Source organism: Solea solea, chromosome 11 (assembly GCF_958295425.1).
Source record: "Solea solea chromosome 11, fSolSol10.1, whole genome shotgun sequence".
In the NCBI taxonomy this organism is placed as follows: Eukaryota; Metazoa; Chordata; class Actinopteri; order Pleuronectiformes; family Soleidae; genus Solea; species Solea solea.
The window spans coordinates 25,812,924-25,831,750 of record NC_081144.1 but is presented as its reverse complement, the minus strand read 5'-3'; the positions used below and the strand labels follow the sequence as shown (position 1 = coordinate 25,831,750).

At 38.9% G+C, this 18,827-nt stretch overlaps 2 protein-coding genes across 4 annotated transcripts; one reads left to right on the top strand and one right to left on the bottom strand.

Annotated features, from left to right (window-relative positions):
- Positions 1-291: 291 nt before the first annotated feature.
- capza1b (capping actin protein of muscle Z-line subunit alpha 1b) lies at positions 292-8,188 on the bottom strand. The gene is made up of 10 exons (XM_058642482.1): positions 8,047-8,188; positions 6,420-6,483; positions 6,264-6,315; positions 5,703-5,766; positions 4,716-4,922; positions 4,535-4,614; positions 4,309-4,387; positions 4,162-4,233; positions 3,400-3,462; positions 292-1,778 (listed from the first exon to the last, which is right to left on the bottom strand). Exons 1-10 carry the CDS (start codon positions 8,083-8,085, stop codon positions 1,638-1,640), a joined length of 861 nt encoding a protein of 286 aa, XP_058498465.1. The 5' UTR covers positions 8,086-8,188; the 3' UTR covers positions 292-1,637.
- Positions 8,189-8,663: 475 nt separating this feature from the next.
- On the top strand, positions 8,664-18,544 carry apeh (acylaminoacyl-peptide hydrolase). Of its 3 annotated transcripts, none has more exons than XM_058642478.1 (23): positions 8,664-8,803; positions 9,201-9,330; positions 9,645-9,771; positions 9,871-9,958; positions 10,071-10,146; positions 10,228-10,319; positions 11,422-11,496; positions 11,587-11,724; positions 11,847-11,938; positions 12,022-12,062; positions 12,595-12,716; positions 12,813-12,873; positions 14,337-14,434; positions 14,561-14,612; positions 14,841-14,929; positions 15,047-15,185; positions 16,080-16,163; positions 16,540-16,620; positions 16,721-16,809; positions 17,017-17,207; positions 17,894-17,996; positions 18,087-18,193; positions 18,274-18,544. In XM_058642478.1, exons 1-23 carry the CDS (start codon positions 8,792-8,794, stop codon positions 18,377-18,379), a joined length of 2,193 nt encoding a protein of 730 aa, XP_058498461.1. In that variant the 5' UTR covers positions 8,664-8,791; the 3' UTR covers positions 18,380-18,544. The 3 variants fall into 3 exon arrangements, with proteins under 3 accessions (XP_058498461.1, XP_058498460.1, XP_058498459.1); XM_058642477.1 differs by having other exon boundaries at positions 14,838-14,929; XM_058642476.1 differs by lacking the exon at positions 8,664-8,803 and having other exon boundaries at positions 8,885-9,330.
- The last annotated feature ends 283 nt before the right edge of the window (positions 18,545-18,827 follow it).

The window sequence follows — 18,827 nt, the reverse complement described above, 5'->3', positions numbered from 1 at the left end:
TCATTACATTGCATTACATTACATGTCATTTAGCAGACGCTTTTATCCAAAGCGACTTACAATAAGTGCATTTAAACAAATCAATGTGAAAGTAAGTTAAGAATCTTCTCCACTGACGATCACAAAAGATTATCAAACTTTTAAGAAATCCCATTTTCTTTTAATGGGCAAAACTTATGATAGTGAAGGAGAAAACATGAACATTAAGGGTTATTGTTTAACCCTTCATGAAACTGGAAACATTGATTGACGATCGCGTTTTGTTGAAACAACGCAGGAAACAAACCCAGATCTAGTCAAGAAGTTCAATCCATTTATTTGTACAACACAAGGGGGCAGTACAGTCTTTAAACGTTGTGACTGATCGGCACACGGTTGTCGTTAAGTGTGAGGTGTGCGGTGTGTGTGTGTGGGGGGGGGGGTGAACACAGCACAGTCATGTGACACGTATACAGTACAGTATGTATGATGTGGCCCTTACAGAAGTCATGTAACACGTACGGTGTGTATATATTTAAATACATGTTTGTTTGTTACAGTGAAAGAGTGCAATAATAATAAAGATGATAATTCTACGACTTCCAACAAAAACCAGCATATTAAAATAGAAATTTTGCATACATGAGTGGGAGGATGGAGTTCTTTACCATAGGAAAGAGATTTTTGGCAAATAAATCTTGTTTTTTGTTTTTAAATTATGAGTTATGTTTTCCCTTCACTGAGGAAAAGCGAGGAGGAGGAGCCAAAGTAAAGAGACTAAATATTACAGATGCAAAATAAAAGGTACTTCATCTTATTTCAGTCATTGGTGGGGAAGACAAAGTAAAAACAGGGACCTTCTGTTGTGAAGTTGGAACACTTATGAACACGTCGTCAGAACACTGGCGCCACCTAGTGCCAAAAACCGCATTGACGACTTTTACTCCTTATTTTGTCAGGAGTGACCCGACGACCAAAGTAGTAGAAGTCGATTGCGATAAAAGCTCGAGGGAGGAGGAGTTTGTTCAAAATACAACGTACGTGTGGAATTGACAAAATGGCTGCTTGGTCCAAAATGGCCGCCTTCCTGTTGAGTTTCGGCAGCAGCTCCAAGAAACCTTTTTTTTTCTAGATCTTATCCCGATAAACGTACGTGCCGATTTTCATTCGTGAGCTGTTTAATGTTATATGTTCTCGGGGGCGCTGTGGAGCCATTTTGTCTTTCACTTGAAACAAACTTTTTTTTCAAACTCACAAACTTTCAAGGATTTCAAGGACCTGACAAATCATTAAGAGCGAACACAAACGTTGACTCGATTCACCGAGAAAACGGCCGACTTTTTTTCCGTTTGTTCCGATTTGAATTCCCTCGTGTTTTCCAGCGCTAAATCAAACCTAAAACCCTGATATGTAACAATGTGCTTTCATCAGTCCTGGTTTTGACGTTGAAATCTCTATTTCAGTAATAAATAAACATTTGTTTTTTTTATTTAAACCTAGAGAGAAGATGAAGCGCCAACTCTTTGACAAACTTCTCCTTCACCTGTGCCTCAGTCTGCACTTCTTCACTTCTTATTATTAATATTGTTATTACTGTTTTTGTTACTGACTGATCGATGGTAGTTCAGCTTTGGTTAGTCCGACCCGACCTTCCGCCACTAAGCGTTCTGCATCTCTTTGCCGATTTTGTAGCTGAGGATCTTATTCCAGTCGATCTTGGTGCGCGTGACGGGCAGCTGGCGACGCAGAGCCTTGAAGGTGGTGTCAGACATGGTCTGGTAGTTCTCGCTGATCGCAGTCTGGAGGCAAAAAAAACACAGTGAGTGAATTCGAAATCTTTTTTTTTAAGTATTATTTACCCCCCAGAAAGATTGGGAGGCTGTGCAAAATATAAAATAAAAACAGACTTATTATTGACAGATCTCATAAACTAGGGGTGGGCGATACAGAGAAATATCGCAATATTTTGTGTGTCGCTTTTGAGAGCGTTTCGATTTTTTTTTAGCATTTAATTTTTTAAATATATCATGACTCCCAACAATATCATAATAATATGTATCGAAAATTAAGTATCGTGATATATAGTATTGTGACTTAAATATTGTGATATTGTATCGTGACTTATTATCGTGATATCATATCATGACTTACTATCGTATTGTGACTTAAAGGAGACATATTATACCCTATTTCCCCAAGTTAAAATAGTTCCCTGGTGTCCTAATGAACACGTCTGTGACATGCTTTGGTCAAAATACCATAAGGATGAAGCACCATAGCAGTTCAATAACCCTGCTAAACCCGCCCCTTTCAGAACGCTCGGTTTTGTGCATGGTCCCTTTATATGCAAATGAGACACAGGCAAACACACACCCACTTCTTCCAGGGGGTTTCTGATTTGTCCTTGTTACTGCGCTCACTCGCTCAGCTCCTGTTCCCTCCGCTCCATTCCTCTCCCCCTCCCTCCACTAGTTCTCTGACAATATCAACATGGCAGCGTGCACGGAAAACAGCGAGAGTGCCGTCACAGGAAGAGATGTCCGACACAAGGATCAAGCTGAACACTGCCGAACTGTAAATCAGTTAAATACACTTAGGGACAGCACCGCTGATCGCTGCAGAAACTGCCGCTGTATGTGACTGTATTAGACTGAGTCTGTGCTCCGGTCATGGAGGATGTACTGAACAAATATTTTTAATTAGGACGTGTCAGAATGGTCAGTTATGACCTCTATTTGACCTTTTCTTAAAAATGTGTGTGTTTGTACGTCGGTGAAATACGGTCGCTGACTAAATACGGCGACCGCTGGCCGCAGTCTGATGCGAAGTGGTGCGAACACACAAACACACGTTTGCTGACTTTATCCGGCACATTAGCTTCATATATAAAATCCTCTGAGGCTGGAAGTTTGTGTAAAACACTGTGCTCCACTGTGCAGCCACCAACAGCACACTTGTCCCTCCATGTGACATAATACCGCTCTTCCTCCCTCGCCTGCACTCTCGCATTTTATAGGGACAAGGTGGAGCTTAGGTGGAGCTAAGGTGGAGCTAAGGTGGAGCTAAGGTAGAGCTAAGGTGGAGCTCTCGAAGTAAACTTACTGGTGGGGCGGTAACATTCGTGGTGAAATGCGCATGCTGCCGTCATAAGCGCAGGGAATTCAACATCGCGTGTTTTATCGCCTATACTTACACTAAGGGGGACCACGAAAACATGACAGAGTATTCTTTTTCCACACATTGGCGACTGGTAGGGCCTCCAGTGTCCCAAATATAAGTATTGAAATGGTTAAAAAGTTGATTTTGCATAATATGTCCCCTTTAATATTGTATCGTGACTTAATATCGTATCGTGACTTAATATTGTGATAATATCGTGTTGTGACTTAAATATGGTGATAACATGGTGGTGGAGTTTACCTGATAGTCATTTTCGGCATTTTCAATAATGTCGACAAACTCCTTGGCTGTCTGTGTTTCATTCTGTTAAACAACACACACACACACACACACACACACACACACACACACACACACACACACACACACACACACGGTCATGAACATTTCATGTAACAGTGGACACACACATCTGAAGTCAGAAATGGTCACAAATAATAATATTAATATTAGAACTTACAAATGACAAATGTTTAAAAAGTTTTACATGATATCTACATGTTGTTTTGAGATAAACTGACTCTTTATAGCGTCATTAGACCAAAGTCAGATAAGGACTCGTGTGGTCACTTTGTGTCACTGAGGTAAATCGCAATGATTTCAAACCCCAAAGAAACCTATTATCAAACAAACTGTTTTTACTTTGCAGCTGCACAGACTTTTCCAACAGGAAACCAGAGTTGCTTTCTCCCACACCAAACCTCACAGAGAAAATCAGTGATTTTAACATCACACACACAGGAGTTGTTGGTCCACTGCTGCCTCCATCACTAAGTTCAAATGTCTTATTTTGTCACTTCAGTGTTTGAAATCCTTTGTTCAGATTGACCTCAGTGACACAAAGTGGCCACACGAGGCAGCAGAGGACCAACAAACCACGTGTCACTGATTTTCTCTATGGGGTTTGGTGTGAGAGAGTGAGTGGTTTACAAACATCAGTTTCCTGTTGGAAAATCTGTCCGACAGTGACATAAAGACGTGATCATTGAAATCTTAACTCACAGTCACAGGTATTGACTCTTCGACCTCCTTATGACTGACCAGCTGCACATTTCCATCTTCATAGTAGTGCACCTGGAAACAGACACAATGATTTTCAGCCAATATTCCACACAGACATGACGTCGTTTTTTAGAAATCAGAATTTACCTGGATTTTCAAAACTCCCACCACCTGAGCCGTGGACTGACCGAGGGTGAGCTTCCACTCTGACCTACAGCGACCGTTCCTGTGACAGAGAAACCACATGACAGAAGGATTATTTATCCAGAGAGAGCACATCTGCTGCTTCACCTGCACATTGAACTGTTAGTTACAGATCGTTCTAAAACGTCTTGATTAGTGTGTGTTTTATGAACACATGAGGTCCATTTACCAGAAGTTTTTGGGCTGAAACTGATGTCCTTCAATGCAGGCGATGATGGTTTGCTGCCCATCAACTGTTTTCCCATACACCTGCAACACACACACAAACATACAGAACAATTTAACATATAAAGTTGCACTTTTTTCACCTGTAATGAGGTGAATTTTGCGAGGTTTCTGGCGTCCCTCACCGTGCTGACACCGGTGGGGTAGTGCTCTTTGACGTAGGCGCTCAGGACAGAGTCACAGGCGTCTCTCCAGGTTCTCAGGGACGCGTCGCCTTCGTGCGGCTGCACGTCGCTCACCTCCTTCCTCAGGTGGTCGAAGCGGAACGACAAGTTGTTGCGAGGGTCCAGGAAACGGCCCTGACCGAGGTCGCCGTGTTCTGTTATCAGGACCTGCAGAGAAGTAAGAAAGAAAGACAGATCGTGTTTTTTATGGAGTAATTCATTTCAAAAAAGCTTCATCAAACACTGTGACAAAGGAGAATGTTCTGACGTTATCGTCTTATTTGTTTATCCAGATCATTTCCTTGTACATGGAGTAGCAGTTATGTATGTGTGTACATGTATATATGTATATATGTATATATACACTGTATGTACATGACATTTACTTAAGTATCAAAAGTCATTTTCTGATATAATATGTTCTTAAGTTTTAGAAGTAAAAGTATTAAAAACATGAGGAGTTAGGATTGAGCCATGATGGCTCAGTGGTAGGGTGAGAAAGGTTGTGGGTTTAATTCCTGGCTCTGCTCGTCTACGTGTCCTTGAGCAAAGACACTTAAGCTGATGTTGCAGCATGTGAATGAGTATGAAAGATTTGTGAATGTGTGAAACTAGTTTAAAGCAGCCCAAGACTAGAAAAGCTCTATATAAAAACAGACCATAATAGCAACTCAGTACAGATACGTGAATTTTAAGTACAGTAACAGCAACATTTGTACTTTGTTACATTACAACACTGCCTGTAAATACCATTACATATGTTCTTAATATGCAAACTCAATATGGAATATCAAATAACATGTAGCTTTTTTTAAACTTAACATTTTCTCACAAACTTCCTTGATGTAAATTATTAATGTACGAGTGTCTTTTAAAGAAATAATCTCTATTTAATATTCAATTCACAGCAGACACAGCCTGAGGACATAAAACATGAAACCAACGTACCGGCTCGTCGTAGCCCTCCAGTTTGGCAGGAGTGAACTGATCCATGTTGTACTGAGCGAAAGAGCTGAACTCACACAAGAGAGAGAATGAAGGAGGTAAAACAACTAATGTTTTCTTATTCACTACATGTATATCACTTAAAACTTACACTAAAATATAAAGCAGCTCTTTTACTTTCACTAAAATGGTAAATATTGATCCGAATCCTTTAAAACATACATTTAACATTTTGAATGTTATTGTTATTATCATGAGTTTCTTGTCTGAGTCGATCTGACCACTTGTTCTTTGTCTAATTGTCTTTACAAACAAAATAGAAAAAAGGAAAATATTTTAGTCGTGTAATATATATTTTTAGGGCTGCTTATCATTAGAGACACTTTTTCAGCTTCTTAAATGTGAATATTTTCTGGTTTCTTTGCTCCATAATACAAAGAAATCATTCAAACTGAATCATTTTGGATTGTGGACAAAAACAAGACATTTGGAGAATTTTACATTGTGATTTTTAAAAATTAGTTACTTATTATTTACTTGTAAAAATAAAGACATGTGACTTACTGTGATGCTCCCTCCCTGAGGAGGTTGTCATTGTTGAGGAGAAGCCGCACATCTAAACAAAAGAAAAAAAAAGAAAAAGGAATCAACGTGAAAACCACAAAATGTGATGTTTAAAATATAAATAACACGATTATTTTTGCCCCAGCTGCTTCTTACCATTGAAGACCTCGTTGAACTCTCCGGGTGGCGCATGAGTCACAAAGTTGGCCGCGATGCGAACCTAGAGACACATTCAGCACAACCAGTTTATTAAGCAGTAATAATAATAATAATGATGATAATAATAAAATAGCCCTGATTTCTTAAAATCAGCGAGTGAACTCCGTTAATCCGTTTGAATGTTTGTTTGTTTTTTAAATAATTAAAACCAGTTTCTCTGATTTTTCAGCATCTTAAATGTAAATATTTATGGATTTTCTTTGCGCCATAAAACAAAGAAAACATTAAAACAAATTAATTTTGATTTATGGACAAAACAAGACGTTTGAGAACATCATAATTTCCACAGTGTTAGAAGCAAAGTTTTTACTAAATATTTATTGATTGGGTGTGAGAACATCATAATTTCCAGGTTTGAAAAACACTGATCAACATTTTCCGAACCGAACGATTAATCGATTATAAAAGCAATCGTTAGTTAAAGCCCTGCGGTCGAGCTCTGTTAGCAGCAGTGGTGCAACCTCTCTCTGCAGAGTGGAGACAGAAATAGAAACTGCTTGTCTAAACAATAAATCATGACTCTATAATATCATGTTAAATCAGCACCTTTAGAACCAACTAACGATTACTTTCATAATAGATTCATCTGTCAATTATTTTCCCGGTTAACTGACTACTTGTTTGGTCCATAAAATGTAAACAAAAGAATCGAAAAATGTGGGGAAATTACAATGTTCTCAAATGTATTGTTTTTGTCTACAAACCAAAAAAGACATTCCGTTTTAATGATTTCTTTGTCATATGGAGCAAATAAACCAGAAAATATTCACATTTAAGAAGCTGTACAATCACAGAAACTTTCTATTTTTTGGAAAAACTCTCAAAATTATCAAAACAGTTGAAAATGAGTTGTCATTGATTAATCGTTGCAACCCTAGCACTTTTTACGAAATGTGTATTGATTTAAACTCGAGATTGTCTTTCATCACTTGCAGCTACTTTGCCTTGTAAGAGACATGGAGACTGTCATTTGCATGATTCACTGAAATCCTGTTATTTACAGTATTTTTACACTTTTTCACAAACATTCAGAGAGGCTCCGTCTAAACTGCAGGCTCTCCTGTCCTGGTCTAGCCTGTCCTGTCCTGGTCTGTCCTGTCCTGTCCTGGTCTGTCCTGTGCATCCATATGTGAAGGATATCAAGTATTTGAGCTGCAACTGAATCTGTTTGACCCAGAAAATTTACAGCCAGAGCAGCGTTAGCCGCTAATGGTAAATAGCGCTTTTGGAGCCTAAAAACTGTTATTAACCGCGACACCACTTGTGCTCAGAGGTGCTTATGCGTTCATTGATTCAGAGACAGTTATAGTATAAGTGTCCAGTGTTTAAAAACCTCAAATAATGGAGGTTTCAGTCAACTATTTAAGCGATGACTAGCTTGAGCTAGTTAGCTAGCCGAGCCGTAGCTTAAAAACAAGGGTTTATCTTTTCTTTACGGGACTAAAAAAAGCTGTTTTTGTATCTCCGTGTAGTGACGGTGAAAACGCGTGGACATAAAACATGTATAGTTTTAATAAAAAAAATGACTGTATCTGAGAGTTATGGATAAAATAAGTCTCCAAACCTTCTCCTCATCTGACAGCGGCTCCTCAAAGTCCTCCATCTTGGCTCTTTGTGACCCCACCCACTCCTGTCATCATCATCATCATCATCACACTGGCGGAAACGTTAACGATGTAAACATATAAATTCAACTAAAATACAAGAATCAATGTGCTTCGCCAGGAAAACACCACCCTCTGAATTCAGATGAATGTATTCTTTGAATAAAAAGTCACATAAAATATATTAGTTATAACGCAAGAGGGCGCTGCCTGCTACTTCCTTATTAGGTGTTGTCGAGGTGATTTCCTACAAAATAAGAGCACGGGTACGAAACATTTTTGATATGTATATATACTGTATACATTAATGAATGTACATTGTTTCCATTATAAATAAATATACTGCTGGTAAACTTCATCACTCCTAATTTCAATAATTGAATGCTTTTGTGCGAGTTTTTTTTCCTGTTCCTTTTATGTTTTTTGTATTGCGGGGGTCATGTTTCATTTTGGAGTTTCATATGAATATTCCTGGTAAAGGTGTTTTAAAATTCTAAATCCCTGATCTTTATTGTCATTTGTTCTTGTGTTGTGGGAGTCGGCGATTATGCTCGTGATTTTATTTTTTTTATTAAAACAAGACTTTTTATTAAAATGTTTGGAATCATATTTTATTTTGACGTTTCACAGGAAGCACTCAAAGGACCTTACCTTCTATAACTTTGCCTAACTTCGCTGGCTGTTGTCGGCAGAACACTTCATAACATGGAGTCACAGGTGAGATTTTTAACTTGTCTGATAACTTGAATTGACAAGTTTGAATTCAGTTGACAACAAAATTAGCATGAATTCGCTATAAATGCACAGCTTTACACGTTGTGTTAGTGATATTTGGCTAATATTCGCGTTTGAGTCAAGCTAGCAGAGTGTTGTTTGCTGTTAGCCAAAGGAAGTTCCTCTATCAATGACTAACTGCCAGAAAACATCATTAGCTACTTGGTTCCGGTCACTCTCGATTGTACAACGACTCATGCCGATGTTTTCACTTAACTCGGGTTAGAGTGAGTGGTTGATTTGTCTAGCTTCCTGGCTAACCATGAGTAAGGTATTGTTGAGTGTGAGACAGTTGTTTGTGTCAGTGAAATGTTCCAGACGTTTCTCTGCTGCGTGTCAGGTGACGAACAGCCCCGAGGACATGTCCACACTCTACAGAGAGCTCAGTCTCTTTCCTTCTCTGAGCAGAGCAGATGTTGGACCAGTCATCACCTCTCAGTATGGAGGCAAATACAGCAACATCTACACAGGTGTGTCGATGTTCGTGGAATATTAGCGTTTTATTTACGTTCCCTTAGTCTCGTGCTAAGTAGGTATGGAGTGCCATTTGTGTCAAAATTCACTAGGTAATATGTAAGCTAAGATTTTAAGCTCAAAGTCTGTAAACTAAAATATTAGCATTTTATTTGTGTATTAAAAGTTCAATATTATATGAAGATGTTTAGATTCCTGTTTATTAAGTGAAGTTGAAGGTTAAAATGTTCACGTCTAATAAAAAAATGACAATGTTATATTTAAGTTTTTTTTAGCTGTTCAGGTTTGTTTATAAAACTTATTTTTGCAGAATGGAGCCAGCGCGACCTGGAGAGGAACGAGAACGTCAAGTTTTGTCGTCAGTACATCGTTTTCCACGATGATGCGTCCGTGGTTTACTCTGGAGCCTCAGGAAACTGCACTGAAATCAAAGGAGAGTATGTATTAAACTGTATCGTCGTTTCATGCGGATGAGTTTTTTTAACCGTGTTTTCCCCTTGATGTAACTTCTCACGTCATTGTGTTCCCACTGTCAGGGTGCTGAGTAAGGATTCACCTTCAGGTGAAATGAAGGCTGTTGTCAGAGAGTGTACAGTGAAAGGGGAGGAGAAACAGTTTCTGGAGGTTTGTGGTTTGTTTGACTACATTTTCCATCCATGTAGAACCTGTATTAAAAGCCTCATGTGAATAAAATAAGCTCAGTATAACGTATGTCTCTCTTCTGCTGACCCTGCAGATCTGGAGTAAAAACATCAAGATGAGGAGCATCAACCTCACAGCCTTAAAAAAACATGGCAAAGTCTATGAAGATGGTGAGTAAAAGCTGCCTCTAAAGATTTTTTTCTTTACATTTTCACCATTAAACACACCATCTTTCTTCTTTTTTTTTTTAGACCAGTTTGGCTGCTTGGTCTGGTCCCACTCTGAGACTCACCTCCTGTATGTGGCAGAGAGAAAGAGACCCAAGGCAGAATCCTTCTTTCAGGTCAGATCAACACTGAATCACTCACACAGGACAGAATGTTGATTTTTCCCTGGTGATGAGTTCAGTGCCTCCTGAAATGTGGTTAAAGCTGCAGTAGGCAGGGTTTTTGAGTCATGGTGTGCTGTCCCGAGCTCCTCTCACCTGATGAGCAGATGATTGGAGGCTAACTCCAGTCCTGAAACACCCGTTCATTACTGCCGTGTTTTATTGTCTTATGTGTCTGTCCGTCTTTTAGTTTCCTTCCTTTTTTTTTTTAAGGAATCTGGTGCTGAAGTTTCTCAAATCTTAACAAATATCTTTCATTGTCCCCATTGGGAAATTTTTCTTGGGTAAAACGTGTTGCAACACTACAGAGACAACAAACAAACAATATTACACAGAATATAAGTAAGACAGAATAATCCAATAATATTGCACTTGCCCTAAAACACATCAAAAAGGAAAGAAATCTAATAATTCAAGAAACGTCTGTCTGTCTGTCTAGAAATGGTTTGACTTTTCTCTCTCTATAAGATCAAATAGGTTAAATATGCCGTTTTCCTTCCTCATGCAATACAATAGTCAATAAGGCCGGGCGTCACTACTTCACGTCTCCTCACGGTGGCGCTGCTCATATAGTGAGGCAACCTGTGATCCCCCCCCTCACGCTATAACGTCTGCCTGAAGGTAACAGGACTGTATCCAGAAAACAGAATGTGTGACAAGTCATTTAGAATCTTTTGTGCCAGTTTAATGACAGAACCTTTGAATGTGGTTACAAAGGAAGTGTAGCTTCTCCTCTCAGATCGCATGAATTTCACTACATGCTACACGACAAGTTTTTATTTTGCGACTCTCTGGTCTGGGATTAATTTGGTTGTTAAAAGCTTTCTTAGCCACTGATGATTTCAGCTTATTTAATACTCGTCAAACCAGATCAAACATTTCTACAGGAAGCTTATCACTTTTCAACGCTTGTGCATCGCAGGTATTTTTCTGTCAGTGAACCTCTAGCTGGAATGTGGACAAAAGCACTCGCAACCATGTTTTGTGTCTTTAATGTGGTTTATAGTGTGTTTTATTGCAGTGTCGTAGATGGTTGTCTCTCATGTTCTGTTTGTAGACTGTGTCAGCAGAGCTGTCCTCTACTGGAGACGACGACGATGCCATGAGAGTGGAGAAAAAGGAGACTGTGAAAGTGATTATCATTTAAAAAAAAAACACTATTGACATTACGCTTGACTTCTCTTCAGCTTTATTGAAGTGTGTTTTTAAATAAATCCTGCAGGGGGAGCAGTTTGTCTTCCGTGAGGACTGGGGAGAAGCACTGGTCGGTAAGAACTGCCCCGTGCTCTGTGTTATGGACATCGAGGGTGACAACGTCTCGGTGTTGGAAGGCGTTCCTGAAGACATCTCACCTGGACAGGTGAGTTCAGAACTTGTGTTGTTGTGGTCTATCCACAAAAAATCCACAAATCAGCTCTCAGATTAGATTTTATTTCTTACAAATCCCTGTGCTGTTTTGGCTCCTCCTCCTCGTCTCTGCAGGCATTCTGGGCTCCAGGTGACACAGGTGTGGTGTTTGTCGGATGGTGGCATGAACCTTTCAGGCTTGGCCTCAAGTACTGCCCCAACAGGAGGTGATTGTTAATTGATGAGAGAAAAAAACAGATTTACTTTCGTATAAACGCTTACAAATCACTCCTTGTTCCTCTTCTGTCAGGTCGTCTTTATTCTACATGGATTTCACTGGTGGTAAATGTGGTGAGTGAGTTAAACATTTAAGACATTTTCTTTTCTTTGTTAAAAATCCTCATCATCCTTATCATAGCCGTTAATAAATTATCTTCAGTCAAGTCCAAAAAAGGTCTTAATAAAATCCATGTATTAATTCATGGATGTCTTTAAAAAACAGTGTTTCCTGATTTTTATTCAGTTGTCTTATTGCTGTGTTTGCACTTCAACGTGTGCATACACAAGCCACACGGTGGCGCTGGCACGACATTTAGGAAGACTCATAGATACTGTAACTCCTGCCCTCTCCTCTCTGTTGCGTTTTCATTTTTTGTGCCTTTGGAACAAATAAAGTTGTCTGAATCTGAATATAAACTCTTTCTTAACTTAAATCTAATCAAAATGACATGTTTGGTAAAGTAATTAACATTTAATTCTATGTGTATATGTCATTTCAAACCTATACACACTAAAGAAATAAATGAAGTGGCTCAGTTGTGATCAGTAGAGGCCCACCAGAGTGCAGATGTTGACGTGTTTGTTTGTTTGCTGCCTCCCTCAGAGCAGCTGTCTTCAGGCACCAGTGCAGTGTTTTCCCCCAGAATGAGTCCAGACCAGTGTCGAATCGTCTTCTTGGAGTGTTCGGTGTTTGGACCTCACATGCAGTGCTGTAGACTCTGTATGGTGAGTTCTTCAGTGTTGCACCATCATCACATCATCATTTCCTCTTCTGTTGCAACATTTGTAACGCGTGTATTTGTTTGTGCACATTCTTTCTAGTACGACTGGTACACAAAGAAAACCTCCGTGGTGGTGGATGTGGTACAAACACCAGGAGAAGGTAAGGGATTTCTTTAACTCGATGTAAACCAGGGCTCTCAAACTTTGCAGAGCATCGAGTCGTTGTGTTCAGTCACCTCTGACATTAACCTTAGGGGAAATCAGGGGTGGTAGTCACAGGTTACCTCACGATACACGACACTATACCAATAATATCACGATACAATTGTGAGACAATCATACAGGGATACATAACGATATCTGTCTAACTGAAGAAAACAAGACATTAACATGAAAAGTGCAGCTTTTCTCTTTTTATTCTTATCGAGTTATTTCCAGAGCTGGTTCTGTTGCTCTCTCTCTATTTTTTTTCTATTTTTTTCAGTAAGTTGTTGTGCTCTCTATTTGTGCTGCTAATTGCATAGTACGTATTGTTGTATATTGTATATACCTACATATGAACTGTAATTTTTGTTGCATTAAGTTACTTATTTTATTTTATGTTACTTTTATTACTTCACTACGTTTTTATTGCAACTGTTGCACAGCAATTTCCCTCAGGATAAATAAAGCTTCTTAAATCTTGAATTCACGCCTTAATTTGTTCATCAAAATATTGATATTAGCCCTAGTGTAGGGGTGAGCTATATTGATGAAAATCAATATCACAATATTTTTTGGGATTCTGCCGATAACGATAATTGGCAATATTTTGCAACCCTCAATAATGTGTTTGTAAAAGCATGGAAGGCCTGTTCTACCTGTATTAACAAGCTGCTCTTGTTAATATTATATTAGATGTTAATGATAATATTGACAAAACACAACTTGGTCTTATTTACGATATCTACGAGGCTGGATCATGCAGTGAATATGTGGCCTCTCAAAACGGTGTGTTTTGATTGGTTCTTGCAAAAATGATTTCGACACACTGATATTGTGATTTCACATACGTTAAAACAATAATTAAAATACTATTGTAGACGATATATATCGCACACTCCTACCCTAGTGTATCGATTATCGTATTACATGAGGAAGGCGACGATATATCACCATATAGTTATTTTGACTCAGCACTAATATCATTCCATATCCATATATATCGCTATATAATGGCTTATAACTAATGTTTTTAGTCTATCATGATACATGAGATATATGTGGATTTAAGCTGAGAATACACTCAAAAAAATATCTACTGTTGATGATCTGAAAATACACTTATTATTATTATTATTATTATTATTACCTTTCATTCATTATTTATTTCTTTGGCTTTTTAATGTTATATATTTACTAAAGCTGTAACACAAATAATTAAACTTAAGATTGATAAGGAAATTGTTATTAAGTGACGTGTTTTTTTTTAAATATAATTCTGTCATTTCATGTACTTTTTTTGAACAAACATGTCCAGTATTTAGTGAAATAAATATGATGATAATCAACATATTTAAAGGCAACAGCCTTTAAAGCAAGGGAAAGTCATCACAGGTGTGTGTGTGTGTATGTGTTTTACAGATGGTTTCACCGGCATCTACACCTCTCAGTTGTCTCCTCAGTGTTGGTCAGCTGACAGTCAGCGGCTCATCGTAGCTTGTCCTCAGCGCAGCCGGAAGGTAAAACAACTTTGTATTGTTACCACAAAATGTGACAGCAATGCTTATTCTGTCAAATAAATGAATAAAAAAATGGATTTTCACAGTGTTTTTGTACTTTTTCGTCTGCCTTGGTTCTTCTTCTAGGATCTGTTGATGGTGGACATAAGCACGGGGACGGTCCGCTCTCTGACTTCACGTGAGTTACCAAAAACCAATCTTCATTATTTATATATGGCATTTTTGCCATATATAAGTTGTAAGACTCATTAACACACAAAACAAATAAATCTGAGCTGAGAAAAAACGCTGATGACTATACCCAGGTACAGCTGAGAGCTCAGTACGTCCTCTCTAATGAGCGATAGCTTGTGTGTTAAATGACGTTTGGTGTGGGACGTCTGTGCCCCCGTGTGTGTGTCAGCAGAGGGTGACGCTGGCAGCTGGTGTCTGCTGAACATGGAGAGAGATCTGATGGTCGTCTGCTTCTCGTCTCCGAACCGTCCTCCAAGTCTGGTAGGCTCTTTACAGAGAACGCCCTTTTGTCTGTATATTCATTAAAAAGGTGTTTGGTGACTTGTGGAGAATCTGCTGTGTCACGTATCATGACGTCATCCCTGTCTCTTTGTGCAGAAAGTTGGTTTCCTTCCAGCCAGAGATTCTCGGGAGGAAGTGAGCTGGGTGACTTTGGAGGACTCTCAGATGTTGCCAGAGATTAGCTGGCAGATCTTGACTTTCACGCCTCCCCCAGAGCAAGAAAACAGCCAATACTGTAAGATTCCTCACTTTTTGTTATGTATAGCTTTGAAATGGAGCATTACATCATCACTTGAGAGAGTCTTAGATTAAGATTTTAAAGGTATTTGACCATAAAAGTTATTTATATATATATATATATATATATATATATATATATGTATGTGTGTGTGTGTGTGTGTGTGTATATATATATATATATATACACATATACGTATATGTATGTATGTGTGTATATATATATATATATATACACATATACGTATATGTATGTATGTGTATATATATATATATATATATATATATATATATACAGTATATACACATATATGTGTATGTATGTGTGTATATATGTATATATATATATATATATGTATGTATACATATACGTATATGTGTATATATATATATATATATAAACACATACATACATATACGTATATGTGTATATATGTATATTATATATATACACATACATACATATACGTATATGTGTATATATATGTATATTTTTTATATATATAGTATATATATATATACTGTATATGTATATATATGTTGTAATGTAGAGAACTGCTCATTATTTTGCGGTCAGTCAATTGGTGAATGTATAGAATAGCTCACTATTTGGCAGTGAGTTTGTTGGTGGATATATAGAATAGCTCATTATTTGGCAGTCAGTTTGTTGTTGGATATATAGGTCATTATTTGGCAGTCAGTTTGTTGTTGGATATATAGAATAGGTCATTATTTGGCAGTCAGTTTGTTGTTGGATATATAGAATAGCTCATTATTTGGCAGTCAGTCTCTTCTTCTCCTTTTAGCTCAGGGGTCTCATAACGGCCTTAAATCACAACATATTTGAGAATGTGCTAAAGGCTTAAAAGTTTCTCCTTTTTTTCCCTTCCAGCTGGTCTGGATTTTGAAGCTGTGTTGATCAAACCGAAGGAGGTGAAGGACGGTGTGAAGCTGCCTCTGATCGTCTCCCCTCACGGTCGGTCGCTGAACTTGTGCCCAGTATAGATTTGAAAGATCAATATTGTGAATGTTTCAGTGTGGATCCACACACTCACAGCTCACCTTCGTCCAGGCTGAGTTTACATTTAGCTCTGAATCTGTGTGTGTGTGTGTGTGTGTGTGTGTTTTTGGGATTGGCTTCAAACTGCTACTGCTAAAGATTGGTGTTATGTAGCCGATGGTGGTTGCCATGACGATATAGTCCTTGGTGGCAAAATGTTAAGTTAGACTCTCCAAACCAAGGACGCTGTTCTGTTCTACAGCTCACAGACTTTCAGAACACACTTCAAGTCTAATAGTCGATGTGTATTTTGTTATCGATTGATTGATTGATTTTGTCTGAATTTCACCAGGCGGTCCTCACTCTGTGGTCGTGGCTGAGTGGTTTCTGTCCACTGCTGTTCTGTGCAGGATGGGCTTTGCTGTATTACTCGGTAAAGTTCATGTGGGACATTTACTCACATTTATGTGTAAAAAAACTTGTCATAATACCACAGTTTTTATTTACAGTTCTTTCTGTGTTTGATCCGTCAGTGAATTATCGCGGTTCTCTTGGATTCGGTCAGGCCAGCGTCCTCTCGTTACCAGGCCGCATTGGAGACCAGGACGTTAAAGATGTTCAAGTAAGAACAAATTAAACTCCATTAGAGCTTCTTCTCCTAGTTTTAAATGGTGTATTTGCTCATATTTGTATACAATTTAAGATGAAATATAATGAGCTATACTTTGAAGTGGATATTTCAGAAGACACTTTATTGGTCAGGTTTTTATGAACCCTGGTCTCACAGTGCATGTTCTGCCTCTGATCTTCTCTCTCTTTTTTCTCCCAGTTTGCAGTTGAACGTGTTCTAGAAGGCGGTGAGTTTGACGCGGAGAGAGTGGCCGTCTCCGGAGGCTCGCACGGCGGTTTTCTGGCCTGTCACCTCGTCGGCCAGTACCCGGGTTTTTACAAGGCCTGCGTGTCTCGCAACCCCGTCGTCAATTTGGCTTCGATGATCGGCAGCACAGACATTCCAGACTGGTACGTCTTCCTGTCCAGCAGCTGCTGTTTGTTTACAGCAGGAAACAGTTCACTGCACGCTTTAAATCCACAGAGACTGAGCAATATATGACAGAACCTGACGGACTGATTATATCTGACCCTTATACTGCCCCCTGGTGCTTTGTACGTGTATAAAATAAACAAGAGATTAAGTTCAGAGTCAAGTTAGCAGTTTAGGGGGAAACTTTGTCAAATACTGTAAAATGATGAGTTGTAGTGTTTTGGTTATTTTCCCAGCATAATTAGACAGAGGAAGATCCATGTTGTCCCAGAGGTCGATTCAGAAAACGAGCCACCCCTCACGTTTGTCTGTTTCTGTGTACAGTGTGAAGATTGTGAACGTTCATGTTTTAAATACAAAAATAAAAGCAAACATAGAGGGTTAGGGTGAGTGGGCACAGTGTTAATCTCATGGATTAACTGCTTTAAACATGGTTGAACAAGTGCAGATTAATAATTCCTAACTAAGCAATCCAAAATTTCTGGCAAGATATAATCACCACATAATCTCATCCACTCTCGTCCACTTCACAAGGAAACTGGTTCACGTGCAAGACTCGGGGCCACTTCTGCTTTTTATTTGATAATTTTATTACTTTAGTTTCCATGGATACAACATTCTGTAGGGACGGTTAAGTACATGTGAATGTGATGTTCTCGCTCAGGTGCACGGTTGAAGCCGGCTGTGACTACAGCCCAGACAGTTTACCCGACCCCGCTGTCTGGCAGCAGATGCTGGAGAAGTCCCCGATCAGACACGTCGCTCAGGTGACGCCGCCGTTATACAAAGCCAGTGTGTGTGTGTGTGGGCGACGGAGTTCCACACTGAAGAAACCCAATACTTTTGTTGTGTTTCAGGTGCAGACACCAGTTCTGCTTATGTTAGGGGAAGACGACAAACGTGTGCCCAACAAGCAGGGATTGGAATATTACAGAGCTCTGAAAGCAAAACAACTTCCTGTTCGGTGAGTAAATCCTCTCCCATTTCACTGGAAATGTTGGCCGTGGCTGCACGACACAGGTCTTTACTGTGTGTGTGTTGCAGGTTGTTGTGGTATCCAGGCAACAACCACTCTCTCTCCAAAGTGGACGCCGAGTCCGACGGCTTCATGAACGCGGCTCTGTGGATCGTTCAGCACCTGAGTCTCTGATAGGTAAAGACAGACGGACACTTGCTCTGTCTCTCACTGTGTCCATGGGTCCAACGCCAAAGCCTCAACACACACACACACGTCATGTCACTGTATTTCTACACTCGTCTGCTTCAGGAAAACCCTTCAAAATTAAAAAAAATAAACACTAGTTTTTAACACGGATCAGTGAATGTTCTGCATTTTTTTAATTATTATTATCAATATTAATAATGATAATAATAATAATCATGTTTTTTGTATATCTAATTAAACTCTAAATGAAGTCAAAACAAACACAATTGTTTAATAATCACTGTCAGATTGAAATGAAATTGAATGAAATAATCACTTTTTTTATTTCATGTACTTGATGATTGAGTGCACTTAATAAAGTAAATGTAAAAACAATACCAGTGTGTGTGGGGGGCTGAATTTCCATTTAACTCACTCCCACACCAAAGTCAGC